The sequence below is a fragment of the Oryctolagus cuniculus genome, chromosome 6 (assembly GCF_051225735.1).
Source record: "Oryctolagus cuniculus isolate XC-2025 breed Fujian yellow rabbit chromosome 6, ASM5122573v1, whole genome shotgun sequence".
Lineage (NCBI taxonomy): Eukaryota > Metazoa > Chordata > Mammalia > Lagomorpha > Leporidae > Oryctolagus > Oryctolagus cuniculus.
The window spans coordinates 38,858,474-38,879,194 of NC_142872.1; the positions used below are offsets into that span (position 1 = coordinate 38,858,474).

Below are 20,721 nucleotides of genomic sequence, written 5' to 3' on the forward strand. Positions count from 1 at the left end.
CCCTTGGTAGGCAGCAAGCTCGGAATGAGAAGAGGACAAGGTGCCAGGGAGCAGGGTGGGTCCCCGAGCTCACCCCTCCAGCCAGTGTGGGGCTCTCTCCCGGCTGCTGGGGCACTGGTCAGCAGAGCCCAAGACTCCAGAGGCAGCGGCCAGCTTGCCCAGGCTGACCCCTGCCCGGTTCCATCACTCCATCTACCAGATCTGCTGCCATCCAGGCCAGCCAAGACAGAAACTGGGGGCTCAACAGGCATCCATTTCCCCCATCGATGACCCAAAGAGCCAGGGCTGCCTCTGCTCTGCTCTCCCTCCCACCCCTCCCACCTCTCCCCCACTACACGGGCCCAGGGGGTCCAAATGCTTGCCTGGCAGTGCCAGTCTGGGGTCTGGCAGCAACTCCAGACCCAGGCACCCTTACTGAGGAGCTGCAGGAGGGGGTAGGAGCCAGAGGAGGCTAAGGCCTTTATGGCAGCGCAGGAGACCCTCCACCTGCCTACAGCCTTCCAGCTCCCAGAATCCCCTGGGTCAGACTGCAGGCTGAAGCTCACAGAGCTCCCAGGCCATTTGCTGGGCTTGGGGTGGATAGGACTCTGAGCTAGGTGAGCTCTGGACTGGGCTGGAGGCTGGACGGAGACCTGAGCCAAACCTCCTCGGGACACCAGAAACAGGTGCTGACGCCCAGCCCCAAGGGGTCTCTTTTAGTTTGGGGCCATGTTGACCACAGGGAGTAGGCCATGGTGCCCAGGGGAGAGCAGGAAGGGCCATCTGCAGCCCCGCCCCCATAGCCCCAAAAGGCAGGGGACCCAGGAATAGGAGTGGAGTCAGGAGCTTAGAGGTTGGGCCATCTGGGGCGGAGCCAACTCAGCACGGGAGAGACCAGCACATGAACCTGGGGTATCATGCTTTCTGGAAGGCCCAACCCACACGGCTGGGACAACACCAGCAGGAGTGTCCTGGGAATGGGCAAATGCCAATGCAGGCCCCTGCCCTACCAGCTGGTCATCCATAGCATAGAGAAGCTTCCAGTTTCGGGGTTGTAAGAGTACAAAGAACAGGACCAGGAGGAAGGGCCAAGGTCACGGCCGGTCACTTCCCAGCTGCAGCCAGGTCAGACCCTCACCCAGAAACAGGCACTCTGTAACTAGTGCCCAGACCCCCGCTGCACCGCACCCACCCCACCCAGCCCGCTCATCCACAAGCTGACGAGTCCTAGCAGGCCTCCTTTGCCAGTGACAAAAATAACTATTTTCAAAATTCACAGCAGGGCTTTCGCCTACACACACTGCGCCGACTGGAACCTGAAGGGGGATATGCAGAACGCAGTGTGCGGATGGAGGCTCGCTACACAGCCAGCAGCCTGTGCAGCCCCCACGCCCTCCTGCCCACCCTCCCCCCTCCACACACACACACACACACACGCATGGGATGCCCAGAGCGGCCAGTGGAGGAAGGGCTCCGAGATCATCCCCGTAACACAAGGGGTCACTGAGGCCCAGAGAGGTCACACTGCACACTCCTACACTCTGGCTCCGCCTCTCCCCTCCCGTACACTCACCCTTGTGCCCAGGATGCAAGCGTGCACACACACGTGTTCACCAACAGCACTGGTCCCTTGCATCTGTGTTATTCACTTTAATCAAGTGCACAGGCTCCTCGGGACCCTTACCTTGGCTAGGCCTCCACAGCCCTGTGAGGTAGGCAGAGCCACAGCCAGCACGCTCATTTGCAGGTGGGGAAATCAAGGCCCAATAGCAAAGGGCTACAGAAGAGCCCAGGTGTCCTGACGGCGGGCTCAGGGGCTCTGACACAGCTCTGCCCCCGCCCTGGATACTGTAGCAGCCAAGGACGCAGCTGTTTCTCAGGGTTCTGGGGACAGGAAGAGGAGTTTCCAGCACAGCCCCCATGAGATCAGTGTGACCCCAGCACTGGCCCGGGGCCATGTGAAGACCCCAGAATGTTGACCCCCACCGCTGATCCTGCACCTCCACTCTCAGCACTCAGAGTACCGCTGTCGAGCAGCCAAATTGCCTTCTCTGGGGCTGCCGTCCAGGCCCGGAGTTGCCTCCACGTGGCTCCGCCCCCACGCAGGCCAGGGAGATCCAGGGCTCCAAGGAGGGCCTTAAGGGAGCTGCAAGGTGGAGATGCTGGCTAGGAATGCCTCCGTGGCCCCAGGTGCGTCTCACAGTCACGCAGTCACCAGAGCTCATTTCCCAGACGAAGACACCAAGGCAGAAAGCTCACGCCGGTCACCTGAGATCACAGTGCCAGCCAGGCAGAGGCAGGACGGGGACCCAGGCTGCTTTATTCCCACCCCACTCCCACCCGGTGCCCCACCCCGTGTCGCTGAGCCCTCCATTTCCCTGCAGGGGGAGACTGACCCCAGGCCTCTCCCTGAGAAGCAGCAGGGCCAGGCTGCAGTGGGGAAGCATAGCTGCCCCCCGACACACACACCAAGATCCCGCTGGCCCCATCAGATCCGGTGCGACATCAGCCTGGTGTTGAGTTTACGGAAGAAGGATCGCAGCTTGCAAATCTTGCATTTTTTCTTACGGCGACCCCGGGAGAAGCTTCGAGCCCTGCCTCCTTCCTCCTCCTCTTCCTCGTCCTCATCACTGGCCCAGGGCCCCCAAGCACCCCCATTAAAATCAGGATGGGCCCGGGGATTCTCAGCCGGGTAGCGCACGGGGATGGCTGTGCGGTTATAGTCAGCCAGACGGGCCAGCAGTGTGCGCACCACATCGGGCCGCTGGCCAGCCAGGTCCTCTCGCTCGTAAGGGTCAGCACTGATGTTGAAGAGCCACACAGCCTGGCGGACGCTGGCCATCCGCTCCAGGTTCCACCAGCTGCCGGGGAAGGAGGCTAGCGTCTGCGGGGGGATCCAGTCGCCATAGCCCGGGTCTCCGGTCAGCAGCTTCCACTCGCCCACACGGATGGCAGCCTGCACGGCTGTGTTCCAGATGCCAAAGCCGCCCTCCAGGGAGCCGTGTTGGGCGTGGTTGTAAAGAGGGTCAATGTTGTGCAGGATCTCCGTGCGGGGCGAGGCCCGGCCCTCACTGATGGCCGGCCACACGTCGTAGCCATCCAGCCCATCGGCTGCCGAGGCACTGCCTCCGGCCAGACCCACCAGGGTGGGGTACCAGTCGGTGATGTGCACCAGGGCCCGGCTTGTCCGCCGCTTCCGCTTGAGCAGGGGGCTGTGGACGAAGCCCAGGCCCCGCACGCCACCTTCCCAGTACGTGCCCTTCCGTCCCCGGAGCGGCCAGTTGCTGCCCCCCGAAAAGGTCTGGCCGCCGTTATCGCTGGAGAAGATGATGACGCTGTTGTTGTAGAAGCCGTAGCGCTTGAGGGCCCAGGTGATGTTGCGCACCGCCTCGTCCATGCAGGTCACCATGGCCGCGTACTTCCGCCGGGCCACGTTGCCCATGGTGCGGTAACGGTAGAGGTACTCGCGAGGAGACTGCAAGGGGGTGTGGACCGCCTGGAAGGCCACGTAGAGGAAGAGGGGGCGCCGGGGGCTGTGGCTGGCCAGGATGTGGCTGGCGCGCTGGGCGTAGAGCATGGTGGAATACTGGCCGCTGAGCCCCCAGGCCACACTCTCGCCCTCGTGCAGGTCGAAGCCGCACACCCCCGGGCCGTCACAGTTGTCATAGGTGTAGTAGTCTACGTTGCCCGTCAGCGAGCCCAGGAAGGTGTCAAAGCCCCGGCGCGTGGGCAAGCACTCCTTCCGGTAGAAGCCCAGGTGCCACTTGCCCACCATGTGGGTGGAGTAACCGGCCTCCTGCAGCTTCTGGGGCAGGGTCACCTGGTCCAGGGGCAGGCAGTTGGGCTGCCGTGGGCGGATGATGGAGTGCTGCAGTCCTGTGTGGATCTGGTACCTGGTGTGCGGGGGGAGGGGAAGGCACAGGTGAACTACAGGCCACTGCTCCTGCCAGCCAACCCCCACCACGGCCCAGAGCGGGGCTCCGGTGCCAGCACCAGCAGTGTAAACAGCAACACGACCTCTGACTCCTCCGAGTCAATGCAAGTAGAGATTATTGGCATCTGAAGCTCCGAATAGTTAAACTGCTCACCCAGGGCCACAGGGCTAGGAGGCTGAACCTCAGCTGATAACAACGTGGTGATAGCTAACACCACGCACTTGCCGTGTGCTCAGTGCTGGCTGAGCCTGGGTGTCAACCGTCTCGCTAAATGCTCACCACAAACTAGCAGGTGTATAGCATTACTCCCACTTCCCAAACAAGGACACGGAGACTCAGTAGGTTAGATCTCTCACCCGCTGATTGCCACAACAAGTGCCTGTGTCCCAGGAGGTCTGGCTCCAGGCTTCCGAGTCCCGAAGCTCTAAGACCCAAACTTTCTCTGGGCCCTACGGTAAGTCCTGTTCTCTCAAGCAAACTCCTACTCGCTCTTCAAAGCACAGCCCCAAAGTTATCCCCAAAGAAAGTCACTTCTGCCCCGGGGTTCCTTCAGCATTTAGTATGGGCTGACCTTGTCCCACATGGCCACGATCTTAGAATCAGCTGCACATGCTTCAGGGCCCAGTGAAATGGGACAGTATTCAGCCTGGGATTCCCTCGCACCCAAATGATGTTTAAGGGACACTTGTTTACTTCTGGAATGAATGAATGAATGAATGAGGACACTCCAGGTTTTAGATCCAGAGGGGCCCAACTCATCTTAAAGTTTATTTACCATGTCTCAAGAAGCTAAGGTCCAGGGGAGGGGAAGGACATTGCCCAAGGTCACTCAGTGGTCAGGGACACAGCCAGGACTTGGAGCAAAATCCAGGGTGAGCCCAAGCAGGGCCTCTGTTGAGCCAGCTCGGCTGCCCTGCCTCTCCGCTCACAGGGCGTCAGTCTGCTCACATGTGGAACGAGCTGGGGGGAATGGGAATCTCTAAGACTTGCCCACTTCCCAGGGTCTGTGAGACTGGCTCACCTGTACCCATTGTGAGAGCATGGTCCCCCGCCCAGGCAACGCCCTGAGCAGCAGTGATACCAGTCACTGGTATCCCGTCCTCCTCTTCTGTGGCCAAGGCCTCCCGTGATCTGCTTCTGGGGGCCTTTATTCAACTCCCAAAAGTCCAAGAGTAAATACGAGCCCTGGGATTTCACAAGCAAGTCAGAACCCCACACCCTCTTCTCAGCCCCCTCCGCTACCCTGCACCCTGCTTAAGCCAAGACCTGAATACTGGATACCCTGACCCTGTCGCTGGCCTGGGTTTCTCTTGCTTATTTTTATTTATTTATTTTTTTAACAGGCAGAGTTAGACAGTAAGAGAGAGAGACAGAAGAAAGGTCTTCCTTTTCCGTTGGTTCACCCCCTAATGGCCGCTGCAGCCAGCGCACTGCGCTGATGCTAAGCCAGAGCCAGGTGCTTCCTCCTGGTCTCCCATGCGGGTGCAGGGCCCAAGCACCTGGGCCATCCTCCACTGCACTCCCTGGCCACAGCAGAGAGCTGGACTAGAAGAGGAGCAACTGGGACAGAATCCGGCGCCCCAACCAGGACTAGAACCTGGGGAGCCGGCGCCACAGGCAGAGGATTAGCCTAGTGAGCCACGGCGCCGGCGAACCCTTGCTTATCTTAAAGCTGTTGTTGTCAGCTCTAACTAGCAACTACTGCTACTTTTAAGACTATGTGCCACACACATTCGCTATCTCATTTAATCTTCTCTTTAAAAAGAACTACAGGAAAGACGGTTACTACTCCCATCCTACAGACCATGAAACTGAGGCTCCCAGAAATGCAGCAAAGAGCACACAGCTAGCAAGCCAAGGGGGTGAGTTCTGAGCCCAGGTCTGCTCGACCCGTGCTCACAATCTCCCAGTGGGACAGCCTCTCCGGCCTCAGCCAGGCTCATGATTGCACTAGCACCCCAGGGCCTGCTGAGCCTCTCTTCGTGGTGGTGGTGGTGAGGGGTGCTGGTGCACTGGCTTATAAAGTGAGCGGCCGAGGCCGGCACTGTGGCATAGTGGGTAGGGCTGCTGCCTGCAGCGCCGGCATCCCATATGGGTGCCAGCTCGAGTCCCAGCTGCTCCACTTCCAATCCAGCTCTGTGCTGTGGCTTGGGAAAGCAGTGGAAGATGGCCCAAGTCCTCGGGCCCCTGAACCTATGTGGGATACCCAGAAGAAGCTCCTGGCTCCTGACTTCAGATTGGTGCAGCTCCAGCCGTCGCGACCATCTGCAGAGTGAACCAGCGGATGGAAAACCTCTCTCTCTCTCTGTCTCTCTCTCTCTCTCTCACTTCTCTCTCTGTGTAACTCTGACTTTCAAATAGATAAATAAATCTTTAAAATAAATAAATAAATAAAGCGAGCAGCCAGCTCAAGGTCCCGTCTTCAGGAGAGGAACAGGACACACTCAGACTCTCTCCAGCTTCCCAAACACAGCTGGCAGTAGTGTTAACGGCCTGAGTACCAGCGAGCAGAGCCAGCTGCAAGGGGCAGAGCGCACATGGCGGCTGACCACACTCAGCTAGCTGCACAGATCAGGGCTTGGAGCACTGTGTTGGCTGCTCATGCCGCCGCCTAAGCCCAGAGTCATCTCCTGGGAGACAAATACTGACTTGCGCACAACTCCTGCAACTGTAGATCCCTCCCGGTCCAAGGACTGGGTCTTCACCATCACTGCCACCCTTCATCTGGACACGTACCCACGCCACCCCTTCCTCGTTCTCCTGTTCTCTCTGTTGGTGCCCGGATAAACACAGTGCCAGATCGAAGGCGGAAAGGGCACCACTTCATTGCCAGCGCCAAGGCCCTTGCCAAACGCCTGGCCTCTCGGCCCCCTCTCCTACAGACCCTGAAAGTGGGCACAGACACTGAGCTGGGCCTACCCAGGAAACACAGAGGGACTGTGGGTCCTGAGACCACACCAAGCGGCTATCGGGTGGAACTTGGGAGAAAGCGGGCCTTGGCCCCCATCCAAGGAGGATTAGCTCAGCCCTGCCAAAGGATTTGCTGTTAAGTGGCCCAAGGTTGCCTTCCGCGGCCCCACCTCCTGCTTCCCGGCTCCTTTCATCCTGCCATCCTGCTGCCTCGCCCAGCAGACAACTCCTCACTGAGACAGCAGCACGTCCCCTGGGGCTCCCAGCCAAGGGGGAGGGTTTTGCTGTTGGGGAAATGAAGTAACCGCCCAAGGCTCCAAGGGGCGTGACATCCTGCATGTGTCCTTCTCGTCCACCTTTCGGGTCCTCGGCTTTTCTCCCAGTGCAGCCTGCAAAATGTGGGGACCTGAAACTCCCCAGTGACACGGAGCTGCCAACTACCAACAGCTGGGCAGGTCTGGGCCATCCTCCCAGCTCCTTTCCAAGATGAAAACTGGGGCTTCCAGAAACGAAGTGGCTGGCTCTGGGTCACAGGGTGGGAGAGCACTTGTAGCAGCAGCAGACTCAGTTAAGCGGCAGAGGCTGCCGCATTCCTTAACAAGGGGGTGTCAGGCTGTCTCCTCTGTTGTGAGCTTCTTAGACCTCCAAAATGATGGAGCCCACTGAGTGTAGGGGTGGGGGCACAGAGGTCCAGGGAGGGCAAGGCACTCCAGGATGCCCGGGCAGCCCATCAGGGCCACGATCAGCGGGACCCCTCATTTCCCAGGTCCCAAGGCGTGTTTGGGTGGGTAGGGGACATCTTCGGACTGGGTTTCTTTGGGGCCGGGGCCCCGCCTACCTGCCGGTGAGGAGCTGGCTCCTTGAAGGTGTGCAGATGGGTTGGATATAGTAATTCTCCAACTTGACACCCTCGGCTGCCAGCCGGTCCAGCGTCGGGGTCTCGATATCCGAGCCATGGTAGCCCACGTCGTGGTAGCCCTGGTCGTCGGTGAGGATGAAGATGATGTGCGGAGGCTGGGGTGGAGCGGCCGAGGGCGGCGCGCCGGCCTCCGCGGGAGCGTCGGCCATGAGACTCGGCCTGGCCCAGTCCCAGGACAGGTAGCCGAAGCTAAGCAGGCTGACCAGGGAGAGGCCGGTGAGGGCGTGCATGGCCGAGGCGGCCGCGCGTGCCGGCGCGCACGGCTCCCGGGGCCTCAGCGCCTCGCGTGCCCAGGGCGCACGGCCCGCACGCAGGCCTGGCTGCGACCACCGCGATCCGCGGCCCCGGGGGGCGGCGCAGGGGCTGCTCCAGGGCCCGCGGTGGGGCGCCGGGGCTGGACCTGCGCGGCCGCAGCGGGGCGCCCACCCTGCACCGCCCTCGCTCCCTCTGCCCCGGCTTAGCCAGGCCAGCCTGAGACGCGGCGCGGCGGCTCCCAAAAAGCGCTCTCCACCATCCTCGGACTCTCCTCTTCCTTTTTGCCCCGCGTTCCTCCCGCCTCCCAATTTCTCTCGCCTCTGCTTTTCCCTCTCTCCTCCCACCCCGACCCTGCAGCCCCCCGGCCCGGCCTCCCGCCCCGCCCGCAGTCCTCAGAGCCGTCGGGCTCCCAGCGAGGAGGTGGGCACGAGCCCAGAGCCGGAGGGAGGGAGGCACGGGTGGGGCTGGCCCGAGGGGGACACCGCGGGAGGGAATGCGAGAAAGTTGTAACATCTGCCCGGCTGAGCCCCAGGTGGGAGGGCGGGGCGCCGAGCCACGGCTCCGCCCCCCGGGCGCGAATCCCGGGCCGGGCCGGCTCGGCCGCCGCCCCAGCGCCCGCCCCTGGCCGGGCAGAGACTAGGGATCCGGGGGAGGGGGGCTGCCTGGAATCTGATGGAACAGTTCCGGGCCGGCCGGCCAGACATTCCTCAATCCTGGAGCCCCAACATCTCTGAGGGCCAGCCCCAGGACGGACGGACAGACGGACCGTCTGGTCCAGCCGGGTCATTCTACAGATGCAGACACTGAGGTCCCTAGAAGAGGGGCAGCTCATCGCAGTCACAGAGAGAGTAGGGCTGGCGCTGCAGCTCCCGCGCTGCAAGCCAGCAATGGAGTACTTTGGCAAAGCCTAGCGGAGCCGGAAGTGAGGAAGCTGGGTTCTGGGCTGGCCAGCTTTCCTTGCCGCAACCTCTCAGCCCCTCACCCTGCAGCTCCCAAGTAGAATCTTAGAAGGCCGACCCCTGGAATCCAGAGGGCTCTGGCTGATTTGTCCACCTGGTCCCCACAGAGTCCAGCACAGTACCTGCTAGACTGGATGGGTGGATGATGGATGGGTGGACAGAAGGAAGGATGCGTGGGCCCCCAGTTCACACAGGCCAGCTGCCACCAGAAAAGGCAAGCGTGGGGGACTCTGGGGCCCCCAGTATTGTGCCAAAGGGATGCTCAGAGGAACTCAGCTTCCGGTCCAGAGGCCCGTTGTCACGCGTGTGTCACGCATGAATGAGGGCCAGCGTTTCCCGATCTTTCCGGAGGAGCACACACATCTAGATTATCAGGAGAAACACGAAGGGCTTCCAAAGGTTCATGGGAAATGGAACGAAAGCATGTTTATTTTGGTGCAAAGATCTTGACATCTACACATTGTTTTTCCGTAATAAACACTTCCTGTGAACTTTTTGAAGACGTGGTGTACTCTGATTGCTAAGTGTTAGAGCCACTTTGAAGCAAAATGCAAGCACCATCAGTCCAAATGAAAGCCATCCAAGGGCTATTAGGCTGTTGGGTGCCTGGTTACAGCCTCAGCGCTGTATCACTGGTTGTTTTTTTTTTTTTTTTTTTTTTTTGAAATTTTTCCTGGGCTACAGTTTTCAACGGGGCAACTGGGCTAACGCAAGGCGCTGAGGGTGTTTAACATGCACACTGCTGGCGGCCAGGAGGCAGCTGTGGAACGCCGCCTTGCCCAGTGTGCTGCGAACGAATCACTCTTTTTCCTGAAGGGTCAGTGTTTTTGCGAACTCTGGGAAACCAACACTGCCCAGGTACTTCTCGCACCCTTCCCCTGCCAAGGCGCTGTCGTGATTCCTAGCCTTTTGCTGAAAACCACTGTGTGTGGGGAAAAGAAACCAGACCTCCAAAATAGCAGCCCGTGTGATCTGCATTTCGAAACGAGGGCTGCGTGGGGCCAGCCACTCCTGTTTGCTCAAAGCCCCATATTTAGGGTGACCAGATTTATCAGAAGGGAAAACTGAGCCTGTTGTTCTGGGAGAAGAAGCGTTGAGGACAGACGGGGCAAATATAGCCTCCTGGAGGAAAGGATGCTAAAACAGTGCTTCCGGAGGCTTCGGCCCTGGCTGGGGGGGGGGGGGGGTCAACATGGGACAAGTCCCAGGAGGTCAGATGGACTTGGGCTTTGCAAAGGCCTTGTTGGCCCTCTTGGTCAGGAGGGGACCAGTCAGAGCTGCCGTCGCCTTGCTCCATGTGTACAGAGAACTAGGGCAATGGGAATGGGCGGGCACTCAGCCTGGAGGGAAAAAGGCGCAGGGAGACAAGAACTCCGGCTATGGGGACACGGCGGGTAGCACTGCAGAGTTCAAGGCCACTTGAGTTCACGTCCTGCCACTTCTGTGGGTCTGGCCTTGCCCAGGCTACATGACCGCCCCTGGCCTCAATTTCTTCATCTATAAAAATGGTTAATAAAATAAGTGGCAATACCAGGCTCCGTCGAGTGCCCAGGACACAGCAGGCACTCAGCAGATGGGGATTTTGGTCATGATGATTGTTCTCTGTGCTGTTTGGTCTTAGGGGTGCTTTTTGTTTGTTTAAACCCGCTTATTTGTAGAGCAACTTGAGGGTCTCAGCTACTGTGGGGCGACAGTGTCCCCCAGAGTTCTTGTGCTGCAGGCCCCATGGCCAAGACAGCAGCACCGGGAGGCTGCTCTCTGTGCTACTGCGGGCAAGGACTGAGTCCTGTGGGTGAGAGGCACTGGCAGACAGATCCCCGGCCAATGTCATGGGTGACTTAATAGGAGGGCAGGGGGCAGCATCCGGGGCCAACTCCAGTTCCCCAATACTCACATATCATTTAAGAGTCTCAGTAATCGCCAAAACCCAAGGTGGCCTCAGAGCTCACCATTGCCCTTTAGAAGTTCCAGAGAAATAAACACCCACCCTGGGGCCTCCCTTTGCCACCTGCTACGCGGCTGGGCCAGGCTACAGCCCCTTAACCAGGAATGTCCATAGGCCCAGGGAGGCCAGCAAGGAACAGAGCGCAAAGCGTAATGCGAGTCCAGGGCACAGCTTTCACAGTCCATGGGCTCATCCCCTGCCCCTTGTGCTACTGCCTTGCTCCCTGGGAACAGGTCTATCAGCCCTACCCAGCTAGGACTCACCAAACTCCAAGCTGGCTCCAATTCAGGCTGAAGAAGCAAGCTCCATGGCTGGCACTGTGGTGCAGCGGGTTAAGCCACAGCCTGCAATGCCAGCATTCCAGAGCAGAACACCCATTTGAGTCCCAGCTGCTCCACTTCCAATCCAGATCCTCGTTAATGCACTTGGGAGGCAGCAGATGATGGCGCAAGTACTTGGGCCCCTGCACCCATGCGGGAGACAAGGACAGAGTTCTGGGCTCCTGGCTTTGGCCTGACCCAGCCCCAACTTCTGTGAGCATTTGGAAAGTAAACCAGAAGATGGAAGGTCTTCTTCTCTCTGTCTCTCCTTTTCTCTCTGTCACTCTGACTTTCAAATAAATAAAATAAATCTCAAAAAAATAAAAAAGAAGGCGCCAAAAAGCATTCTCTCTCCAACCAGGCTAAGCTAGCATCTTCCATTTCTATCTTAAGACCTGCCATATCCAAGATGACTGACATCAGGAATGTCTACCCCATATGGGAAAGCCCTGTCCCCCTATTCACACAGGTGTGTCCTTAGCACGTAACCCTCAAAGGACAGGCACACTGAAACACTATCAGAATGAGCCAGCATTGTAGCACAGTGGGTTAAGCCACCACCTGCAACACTGGCATCCTATACGGGTGCAGGTTCGAGTTCTGACTGTTCCACTTCTGATCCAGCTCCCTGCTAATATGCCTGGGAAAACAGAAGATTATGGCCCAGTTCTTGGGCCCCTGCACCCATGCGGGAGACCCAGATGGGACTCCTGGCTCCTGGCTTTGGCCTGGCCCTGCCCTGGCCATTGCAGCTATTCGGGGGAGTGAAGCGGTAGATGGAAGAACTCCTCTCCTCTCCTCTCCTCTCCTCTCCTCTCCTCTCCTCTCCTCTCCTCTCCTCTCCTCTCCTCTCCTCTCCTCTCCTCTCCTCCCCTCCCCTCCCCTCCCCTCCCCTCTCCTCTCCTCTCCTTCACTGTCACTCCCTCTCTCTGTAACTATGCATTCCAACTAAATAAATAAATTTTTAAAAAGATTTAAATTTAAAAAAAGATTTAAGAAAAAGGAAACTATCAGAAACCTAATATCTGCCCCCAAAATGCAGATCAGAGGTGGCAGATCAAGGGTGTTGTTTTGCTACTTCCTAACTTTCAGAGATTTCCATTGATGGAATCAGACTTCAGAAAGTGCTGAGCTGCCCAGGCAGGATCTCTGCACAGGGGGGATGAAGTGCCCAGTCTCCAGGTGGTAACTGGAGATTCCCAAACTCAACTGGGAACACAACTTCTAAAAGCAAGACCTTCAAAGGACTTTGAAAGTGCTGTCCAACTTGAAAATCTTAGGATTCTAATTATTGTGTTTTTTTAGGATATGGAGATGGAAAGGTGAACACATGAGTGAGTGTGGTTTGTGGTTGTCTTTCACTGCTCTGTGTGTGTGTGTGTGTGTGTGTGTGTATGCACGTACATATGAGGGGGGATGTAAATGTATGTTTGGTCATCTTTCTTTTTAAAAGGACTTATTTACTTGAAAGGCAGAGGTGAAAGACAGGGAGTGAGATCTTCAGTTGCAGTTTCACTCCCCAAATGCCCACAACAGCCAGGACTGGGCCAGGCTGACGCCAGGAGCCAGGTCTGCCTCCCAGGGTGTGCATTAGTAGGAAGCTGAAATTGGAAGTGGAGTAGCCAGGACTTTAACCAGCATTTCAATATGGGATTTGGACATCCCAAGTGACAGCTAACTTGCTGTACCACAACACCAACCCCTGTGTTTGGCTAGCTGTGAACCAAAATCATCTCAGTTCAGGGCGGGCATTTGGCCCATGGGCTAAGGCACTTTCTCGGGAGGCCTATGTCCAATATTGCAGTGCCTGGCTTTGAGCCCCAGCTCTGCTTCTCATTCCAGCTTCCTGCTGATGTGCACCCAGGGAGACAGCAGGCAAATGGCTCAAGTACTTGAGTCGCTGCCACCCATGTGGGAAATGGATGGACTTTGGGGCTCAGGGTGTTCATCTGGCCCAGCCCCAACTATTTTGAGGTTTGGGGAAATGAATCAGTGAGTGGGAGATTTCTGTCTGTCTCAGTCTCTCCGCCTTTCAAGTAAATACAACTAAATAAAATAAAGTCATCTTGCTACAGATATTCTCCCCTTCCAACTCAGCGCCCTTGGCAAAGAGCTTGTGCAGAGACGAAGCTCGCTGTCCTCCTCTGTAGAGGTTGTTAGTCTGGGCTGGACCACATCAGATCCTCCAAGGATCACATCAGACCTCTGAACGGTCACACAGGGCACAGAGCTCGACCCCTTGACGGCCCGAGAGCTCTCCGGCCTTTGTCACTGATCTCACTGCACATCCAATCTGGCAAGACCAATCCACGACCCACCCCAAGGATATTAGAAGCTGCTCAGAGGGAAGCTATAAGAAGGTAGCTGGGGGCAATTGCTTTAAAGTTTCACATTAGGGAGAAACAAACAAATAAATATAAAAACCAGATTGATGAGCTAATAAAACCGCAGGTGTGGGGACATCTGGTACGTGTTTGGGACATTTGGTCCACAGCCACCAGAACCCAACCCCCCCTTCCAGGGCATCACCCAGTCACAGCTCAGCACAGAAGGCAAGAGAGATCGCCCTCCAGAGTGTAAACCCTGGTCAGGATCCTCTTTTCAAAGAAGCAGGGAAAGACGTCGTCTGAGTTTTCGGGTCCCCGTCCAGGTTCCCTTTGAGGAGCTCACGGCGCAGGACATGCCTCAGGGCAGACGTAGGCTGAGGAAGGCCGTCGCGTCCTCAGTGGTGAAGAAGGCACTGCGCCAGCCCCGCTGTGCTGCTGGAGTGATGCGGCAGCGAGTGCGCGGCGCTCCCGGCAGCCCCTGCCGCCCACCTGCCTGCTGCTCCAGCCCACGGGGGCCAGCATGATGCTCCCCGCACTGCAAGCTCCCCAGGTGCGTGCAGCTAGCGGCAGTGTGTGGGTCTGTCTGGGGAAGCAGAGAATCCCACAGAACCCCACTGCTGGTGCCCTCATTGACAGCCAGGCCGTACCCTCCTAATGAGAGCTGCTTCTATACGGAAGAGTCGTAGAAAATTGCACGGGGGTCCCTTGGTCACCTCAGTTAGTGACCCACGGTTCTTACTGTCACTCCCATGCTCTCGACTCCTGTACCATTAATTATAGTTGATTAATGACTACTGGAAAGGCCAGAGGCGCTTAAGAAAGCCATAGGAGCTGAACTTGAGAGAGCGCGCTGCAGGGGGCCCAGCCGCCTCCAGGCAGAGTGACACCTGCCCAGCTGAGTTTCTCCCCCAAGGAGGCAGCCCGGGGGGGGGGGGGGGGGGGGCGCCCCAGGTCCCTGCATATCACCTGGGGTCTCGCTGGATATTGGGGAAAATGGCTCTGGGAGGAAAGGGGTTTTCCTCCTTGAAATTGGGTCCCCCCTCCACCCTTTCTGGGGGAGGCACACATACCCTGCTCTGACCCTGGCTTCCGGCCCTCTGGGTGGTCTGAGTGCCCCTTGTCTTAGTGATCAGGGTCCCCCTATCAGGCATCTGGGCCAATAGTGGCAAGAGCCCAGGCACCCATAGCCCCTGCCGTTAACCCTTCGTGGGGCCCAGCCCTGCGCATTTCAATGGCTCCTTTCTCTGGCGCTCAATGAAACATTCTTCCAAGTGGATTATTGAAAGCAGAGCTCTGGGTCCACAATGGGCGCTCTGTGTCCACAGCCGCTGCCCAATCTGTTTGCCCAGCCCGACTGCGGCCTCACCTCTCGGCACACTCCCCACCCTCTACCCGTCCGACCCCAGCCCCACCCCGAGGCCCGCTCAAAGGGAGGCCATATGAAAGGACTTGTTCTCCCCGCCTGCTCAGAAGCTCTGGCCGCCAGGGCCTCAGCCAGCCTGGGTGGGGGGAGTCGCCCAACAGGACCCAGGCCTGCCTCTGGCCCATCCCACTGGGAACTTGCCCACTTTGATGTCTGAGGCTTCTGTCCTCACTGGTCAGCTAAGTGTCTCTCCTACACACACACACACACACACACACACACACACACCTTCAAAGAAGCCAGCGGGGGTGGGCAGGGAGAAAATGAAGGGGGCCCCGACCCTCTAGACCCTAGCCCCCTCCCGGAGAGTGTTCATGTGTTCAGGTAAGGAAAAGGTGCCCCTGTGCACCTCGGATTGAGAATCTGAGGACCCAATGCCTTGTGTTCCAGCCCTGTCTGCCATGCCCCAGCTGTGTGACTAACTACCCAAGTTAACCTCTCTGTGCCCTGATGTTCTTATTTATAAGACGGGAATAATAATAGTACCTGCCTCAGCAAGTTGTTGTCAGGGTTACAACAGACAAGGCCCGTGAAACTGTGGTGCATAGTAAGCTCCCTGGAAAGGAAGGCTATTGTTATTATTGTTACTATGTTTAGATTCTGTTGTCATTATCCTTAGATTCTATTCCTACAAATGTACAGCCTCAGGAGGAAAAATCTGCATTCCTCTCATCCGGTTATTCTTAGCCCCCTGCCAGTGGCTTGCAGTGAAAAGCTGAGCACTGTGGCCCGGCCTTGGAAGCAGCCTCGGCCTCCCTCCTTCGTGCGACAGCCCCTGGATGCAGGCAAGGGCAGTGAGTCCCACCGCTCCAGCGCCCCTTGTCATTATCCTCACCTACTGTTCTTAGGGAAACCGACGTATAGCAGAAACGGTAAGGGGGCCCCGTCTGGGGGCGGAGACCCTGAATCCACATCAAACTGGCGTGTGGAAGCAGTAATGATGCCATCGCTTGCACTGACTGAACGTCTGCCACATGCCAGGTGCCGTACTCTGCTCCCGTATCAGTGATCTCACCTAAGTCTCAGTCCTGCAAAGTGGGTGAAATTCCCATAATTCCCACCATCTGCATCTCACAGAGAAACCACCAAAAAAAAAAAAAAAAAAAAAAAAAAGGCAGAAAGGGTAAATAATGTGTCCAAGGTCACACAGCTAGGGGATTCTCAACCCTAATGCCCACCACGTTATACACCCTGCTGTTCACATTCTTGTCACCCAGTCCGTCGTGGGGTGCGGCCTCCCTTACAGTCTCCGCTCTTCACTTGAGGGCTTAGATGCCCTTGGGTGCCCTGGTTGGGGGTGGGCGTCTGAGCAGGTCCAGGAACGATGATCCAGTCACTCTGGGAGGCTCCCCCGCCATGCCCACCTCCTGGGTGGAGCTGCTCCCAGCCCTCCCCCTCCCCCAGGACAGAGTAGGAATGGGCCATCTTGGAAGCCGCTCTCAGGCCTGTTCCCTCTCTGGGGCCCCTGCTGCCCACTCTAGCTTCCGGATCCTTCTCAGACCCAGGTGTCACCTGTCGGCCCTGCCTCGCTGTCTCCCAAGGCAGCAATCTTGCAGGGCTTTTCTGCTCAGGGACAGCCTCACCAGCCCCCGCCGCCTCCTGGCCTTGGCGAGAGAGAGCTGGAAGCCAGGGATGCTCACTAATGACAGGGATGAGGCTTGCCTCTGTTCCCATGGCAACTGCTATGCGCCTCTCAATCACTTTTGAGGCTCCTGCTGGTGTGAAAGTTATTTTGCATAGGACTGCTTACCCCTTATCCAAGAACTCTGCTCTGGGTCCTTAGAACCTTCCAGAGCCCTTAAAAGTTGGTTTCCCCCCGCCCCCCACCTTGTCGAAGTCCTTTCATCTTGAAAGCCCTGCCCCAATCCCAGCTCTTCCAAGAGACCTCTCCAGACCCCCGCCTCCTCCCCTCCCCGGTCCCCTGGGGCGGGTTTATGATACTGTTAGATCACAGTCTGCCTGTTTCGCAGCTATTTATGTCTCTCCTTCTGAGCCCCTGGTGAGCGATCAGCCCATAGTAGGTGCTAAACAAACATTTGTTTGAATTTATTTGAATTTCCCTTTCAGGGTTTTTAAAAATTACTATTATTAACCGTACAGACCGTTCCTAATAATCCCTTACGCTTGTAAAATTATTTACAGTTTATATATAGCTGCGTGCTTGAGGGCGCTGCCCGAAGCCCCAGCTCCACCCTGCCTGGCTGTGTGACAGCTACCAGCCCTCTAGCCTCGCCCAGCCTGCCTCTCATCGGCAAGAGGGATTGATTTAAAGATTAAAATAAAGGTGGAAAGGTTTGACTCAGCACAGGCCAGGCGCCCAGGGGTGCCTCAGCACACGCTAGCTGTTCTCACGGGTCATGGTCTCCTCTGCACCTTCCAGAATCTCTGTGGAAGTTCTTCCACCCTCTGTGGGTGCTGTCACCATCATCAGTGGGCTGTGGAAGGCTGAGACCCACGGAGACTTCAGCTGAACGCTGGCGTGGGTACCTGTGGTCGGCCTGGCGGCCACTTCCCCTTCCCTGCTGACACAACCCCGGTGTTCCTGGGAAAACTGCTCTTCCGCACTGGTGGGTCAGCTCCAGGAGGAAGTGAGGGAAACTGGAGCATCAGAAGGCCCTGGCTATGGGAAACGGGCGAGTGACTCGAGTCTGTCTGATGAAACCCCGTCTAGAAATTTTCGTTTGGATGTTTGAGAATCAGACCATCCCTCGTCTGCTGGACTTGGAGGAAAAGACCAAAGTGTGGACTCACCTGGGGCTAGCTCTAAGAGAGGACAGCACAGCGCAGCAGTATAGATGCACAGATCCCTAATGATACCCTCTGAGCACACGATGCTGCCCAGTAAGTCCCTGGACTTGAGTCACGTGAACCAATCATCCCTTCCCTCTTGTTCTATTTGTGTTGGTGTCTGTCCCTTGCAATGGAACAGGTGCCAACTACCAGATGCAAACCATCTTCGCCAGGGGTCAAGGAGCTCGTCACTCCGCACATTCACTCCACAAACACCTGCGGAGCAAGCTGTGTGGGCTGAGACCACAGGATTGGACAATGCACTGCCTGGCCCTCTTGGAGTTGCAAGTTTCATGCCATTGCATTTGACCCAGGAAGACACTGAAGCCCAAAGAGTAGCCTGTCCCAGAGTATGTGTCCTTCAAATGACCGGGGGTGGGGGGATCCTGAAGGAGGCTGGGCAAGAGCTGAATTGGGCAGATGGATCTGGGCCCTCAGTGGCAGGGAGGACTGAATCAGAGCTTAGTGAGTTTCTGCCCAGCAGGTCAGCTCTGGGCCAAGAACAGGGGTTAGACCTGGAGGGGGAGGGTCGAGTTCTGTGAGTCCAGGACTCTGAGCAGGGATAAACTCCTGGGAACAGCAGGCTCTGAGGTCTGATTTATGCTCCTGGTATAATGTGTGGCTTCTTCTTTGCTCTGGAAGTCTGACTGTTAAAGGACTCTCTTGCATCAAGATTTTTTTTTAAAGATTTATTTATTTATTTGAAAGTCAGAGTTACAGAGAGAGAGAGAGTGAGAGAGAGAGAGAGGTATTCCATCTGCTGGTTCACTCCCCAGTTGGCCACAGCGGCCGGAGCTGTGCCAATCAGAAGCCAGGAGCTTCTTCCAGGTCTCCCACGTAGGTGCAGGGTCCCAAGGACCTGGGCCATCTTCTACTGCTTTCCCAGGCCATAGCAGAGAGCTGGACTGGAGGGGAGCAGCTGGGTTTTGAACTGGCGCCCATATGGAATGCCAGCACTTCAGGCCAGGGCGTTAACCTGCTGCACCACAGCGCTGGCCCCTGCATTAATATTATTCTAGAAGAAGGGATGGGCCTCAGAGTACAGAGTTAAACCACCACTTGTGGTGCCTGCATCCCATATCAGACTGCCAGTTTGAGTCCCAGCTACTCTGCTCAGACTGAGCTCCCTGCTAGTGCACCTGGGAGGCAACTGATGGCTCAAGCACTTGAGTCCCTGCCACCCATGTGGGAAACCTGGATGAGCTGCTGTTCCTGGTTCAACCCCAACTGAAGCAGCCATCTGGGCAAGTAAACCAGCAGATGGAAGTTTATCCCCTCCAACTCTACCTTTCAAATAAACAGATCTTAATAAAAGGGGGGGAGGGAGGAAGGGAGGGAGGGAGAGAGAGAGGGAAGGGGAGGGAGGGGGAGGGAGGGAGAGGGAGGGGAGAGGAGGGGGAGGGGAGGGGGGAGGGAAAGATTGAATCTCCTAGAAGGCTGCTTTTCCCCCCAGGAGCTTCCAATACGCTTATCAGGGGAAGACACCCCTCCTCTGGCCTAACCTCTGGTCTTCCTTCTCATGCCATGACCCATCCCTGGCAGAACCCAGTCTCTCTGGGGCCAGCCTCCTGCCCCCGATGGAGGCGGTGATGTCTTGAACTTGCATTTGCCCTCCCCCTGCTTTGTCTGTCTCTGCTCCATCCATTCCTAGTACAGGACCTGGCACACATTACAGATTAAAAAAGCTTTTCTTGCATGAACATGAGTGGGACTTTTTTAAGATGGGGAGAGGCAACCATGCTGAGGACCCTGAGCACAAGACCAGCATGGCTCAGGCTTAAGCCCTGAGAGGGGCCGTAGCAGTGCGCTTTCGCAGTCACGTAGCCAATCAAGCCCTGTGTGCGGCACTCAGCTGTGCCCAGTGGCTCTGCGCACTCTGACCTCCTCACTCATTTTCCTCATGGCCACTGGCTTTCAGATAGCCATGGCACTTGGGGCATCTGATCGGGGGGACTTGCACTGGGGATCCATGTGGTTTGCATGGGGGGTGGGGACTGCAGGTCCTACGTACAGCTGAGTCAGCTGTCCTGGGGTAGAAACATAATCCAGGACTCCCTTGCTGCCCCCTGAGCAGCTCCTCGGCCTGGAACACAAAGGCGCAAGCTGAGTTTGGATGTGACATGCACGTGGCCTCCAGGCCCCGGCGATACAAGTACGTGTGTTGAAGGCATTGACATCTAATACGGCTGGAAGTGAGGCTCCAGAAAATTCTCCCAGTGAGCAGACCTGCAAACTTGAAAGAGATCTGGGTTCACAGAGATTCTTAGACAACAGGGAAGTCCTTTCTTGTCAGGAAAAGTTATTCTGTGACCTCATGCATACAGTTTTAAAGGTTGTTCTGATATGAATTGTGTCTCTGTCCCCATCCACCCACTCTCAAAAGACACGCCAAACCTCTAACCTCAATGCCCCAGATTGTGACCTTAAGGTAACAGGGTCTTTCCAGGGAGCGAGCTAAAATGAGGTCATTAGCACAGGTCCTTAAGCCAGAGAGGGGAAGTGAGGACGCAACAGAGCCCCACAGGGGACAATGCCCTGGGAGAATGAAGACTGATTACAACCAAGGGCACCCACGCTGGCTAGAAAGCCCCCAGGAGTCCTGGCCAAGTCCTCCCTCACAGCCCTTGGAAGGAACCAAAGCTGCTATCACCTTGACCTTGGACTTGGGCCTCCAGGCTGTGAGACGACGCAGTTCTGTTGGTTAAGCTGCCAGTTGGTGGGACTCTGTGATAGCAGCCTGCCACAGTGATCAGCAGGTGAAGCGGAATTCACTGGAAGACCCGCATCCACGGGCCTCAGACCAGCAGCCCCAAAAATAGCCAGGATGCCCATGTGAAGCTCCAGGTTCTATGCATTCCAGCCAAAAAAACCTGCAAGGAAAAATTCAGTTAACTATGCCCAGGGCAGCCATATCCAAGTGTCTGGGTTCAAGTCCTGGCCCCACTTCCGATTCCAGCTG

General features: G+C 57.0%; 1 protein-coding gene and 2 long non-coding RNA genes across 4 annotated transcripts in view; 1 reads left to right on the forward strand and 2 right to left on the reverse strand.

The window, feature by feature from the left end:
• Positions 1–1,614: 1,614 nt before the first annotated feature.
• ARSI (arylsulfatase family member I) lies at positions 1,615–8,506 on the reverse strand. Its single transcript, XM_002710307.6, has 2 exons — positions 7,663–8,506; positions 1,615–3,872 (listed from the first exon to the last, which is right to left on the reverse strand). Exons 1-2 carry the CDS (start codon positions 7,971–7,973, stop codon positions 2,468–2,470), a joined length of 1,716 nt encoding a protein of 571 aa, XP_002710353.1. The 5' UTR covers positions 7,974–8,506; the 3' UTR covers positions 1,615–2,467.
• On the forward strand, positions 3,885–6,255 carry LOC149126113 (uncharacterized). Its single transcript, XR_016235370.1, has 3 exons — positions 3,885–4,368; positions 5,680–5,776; positions 6,049–6,255. It is a non-coding gene; the product is annotated as an uncharacterized LOC149126113 (long non-coding RNA).
• Positions 8,507–19,246: 10,740 nt separating the features above from the next.
• Positions 19,247–20,721, reverse strand: part of LOC149126114 (uncharacterized) — a 28,471-nt gene continuing 26,996 nt past the window's right edge. The window contains exons 2-3 of one of the 2 annotated variants that reach the window (XR_016235372.1): positions 20,413–20,632; positions 19,247–19,995 (exon numbers count right to left, since the gene is read on the reverse strand). This is a non-coding gene — a long non-coding RNA (uncharacterized LOC149126114). The remainder of the gene's footprint in view (positions 19,996–20,412; positions 20,633–20,721) is intronic. The other variant, XR_016235371.1, reaches the window with a different exon arrangement.

Bases quoted from the DNA above. Each gene is read 5' to 3' on its own strand.
- ARSI (XM_002710307.6), bottom strand. From the start codon at position 7,973: ATGCACGCCCTCACCGGCCTCTCCCTGGTCAGCCTGCTTAGCTTCGGC. The intron at 3,873-7,662 runs GTAGGCGGGGCC...CCCGCACACCAG, and splicing joins AGCCAGCTCCTCACCGGCAG to GTACCAGATCCACACAGGAC.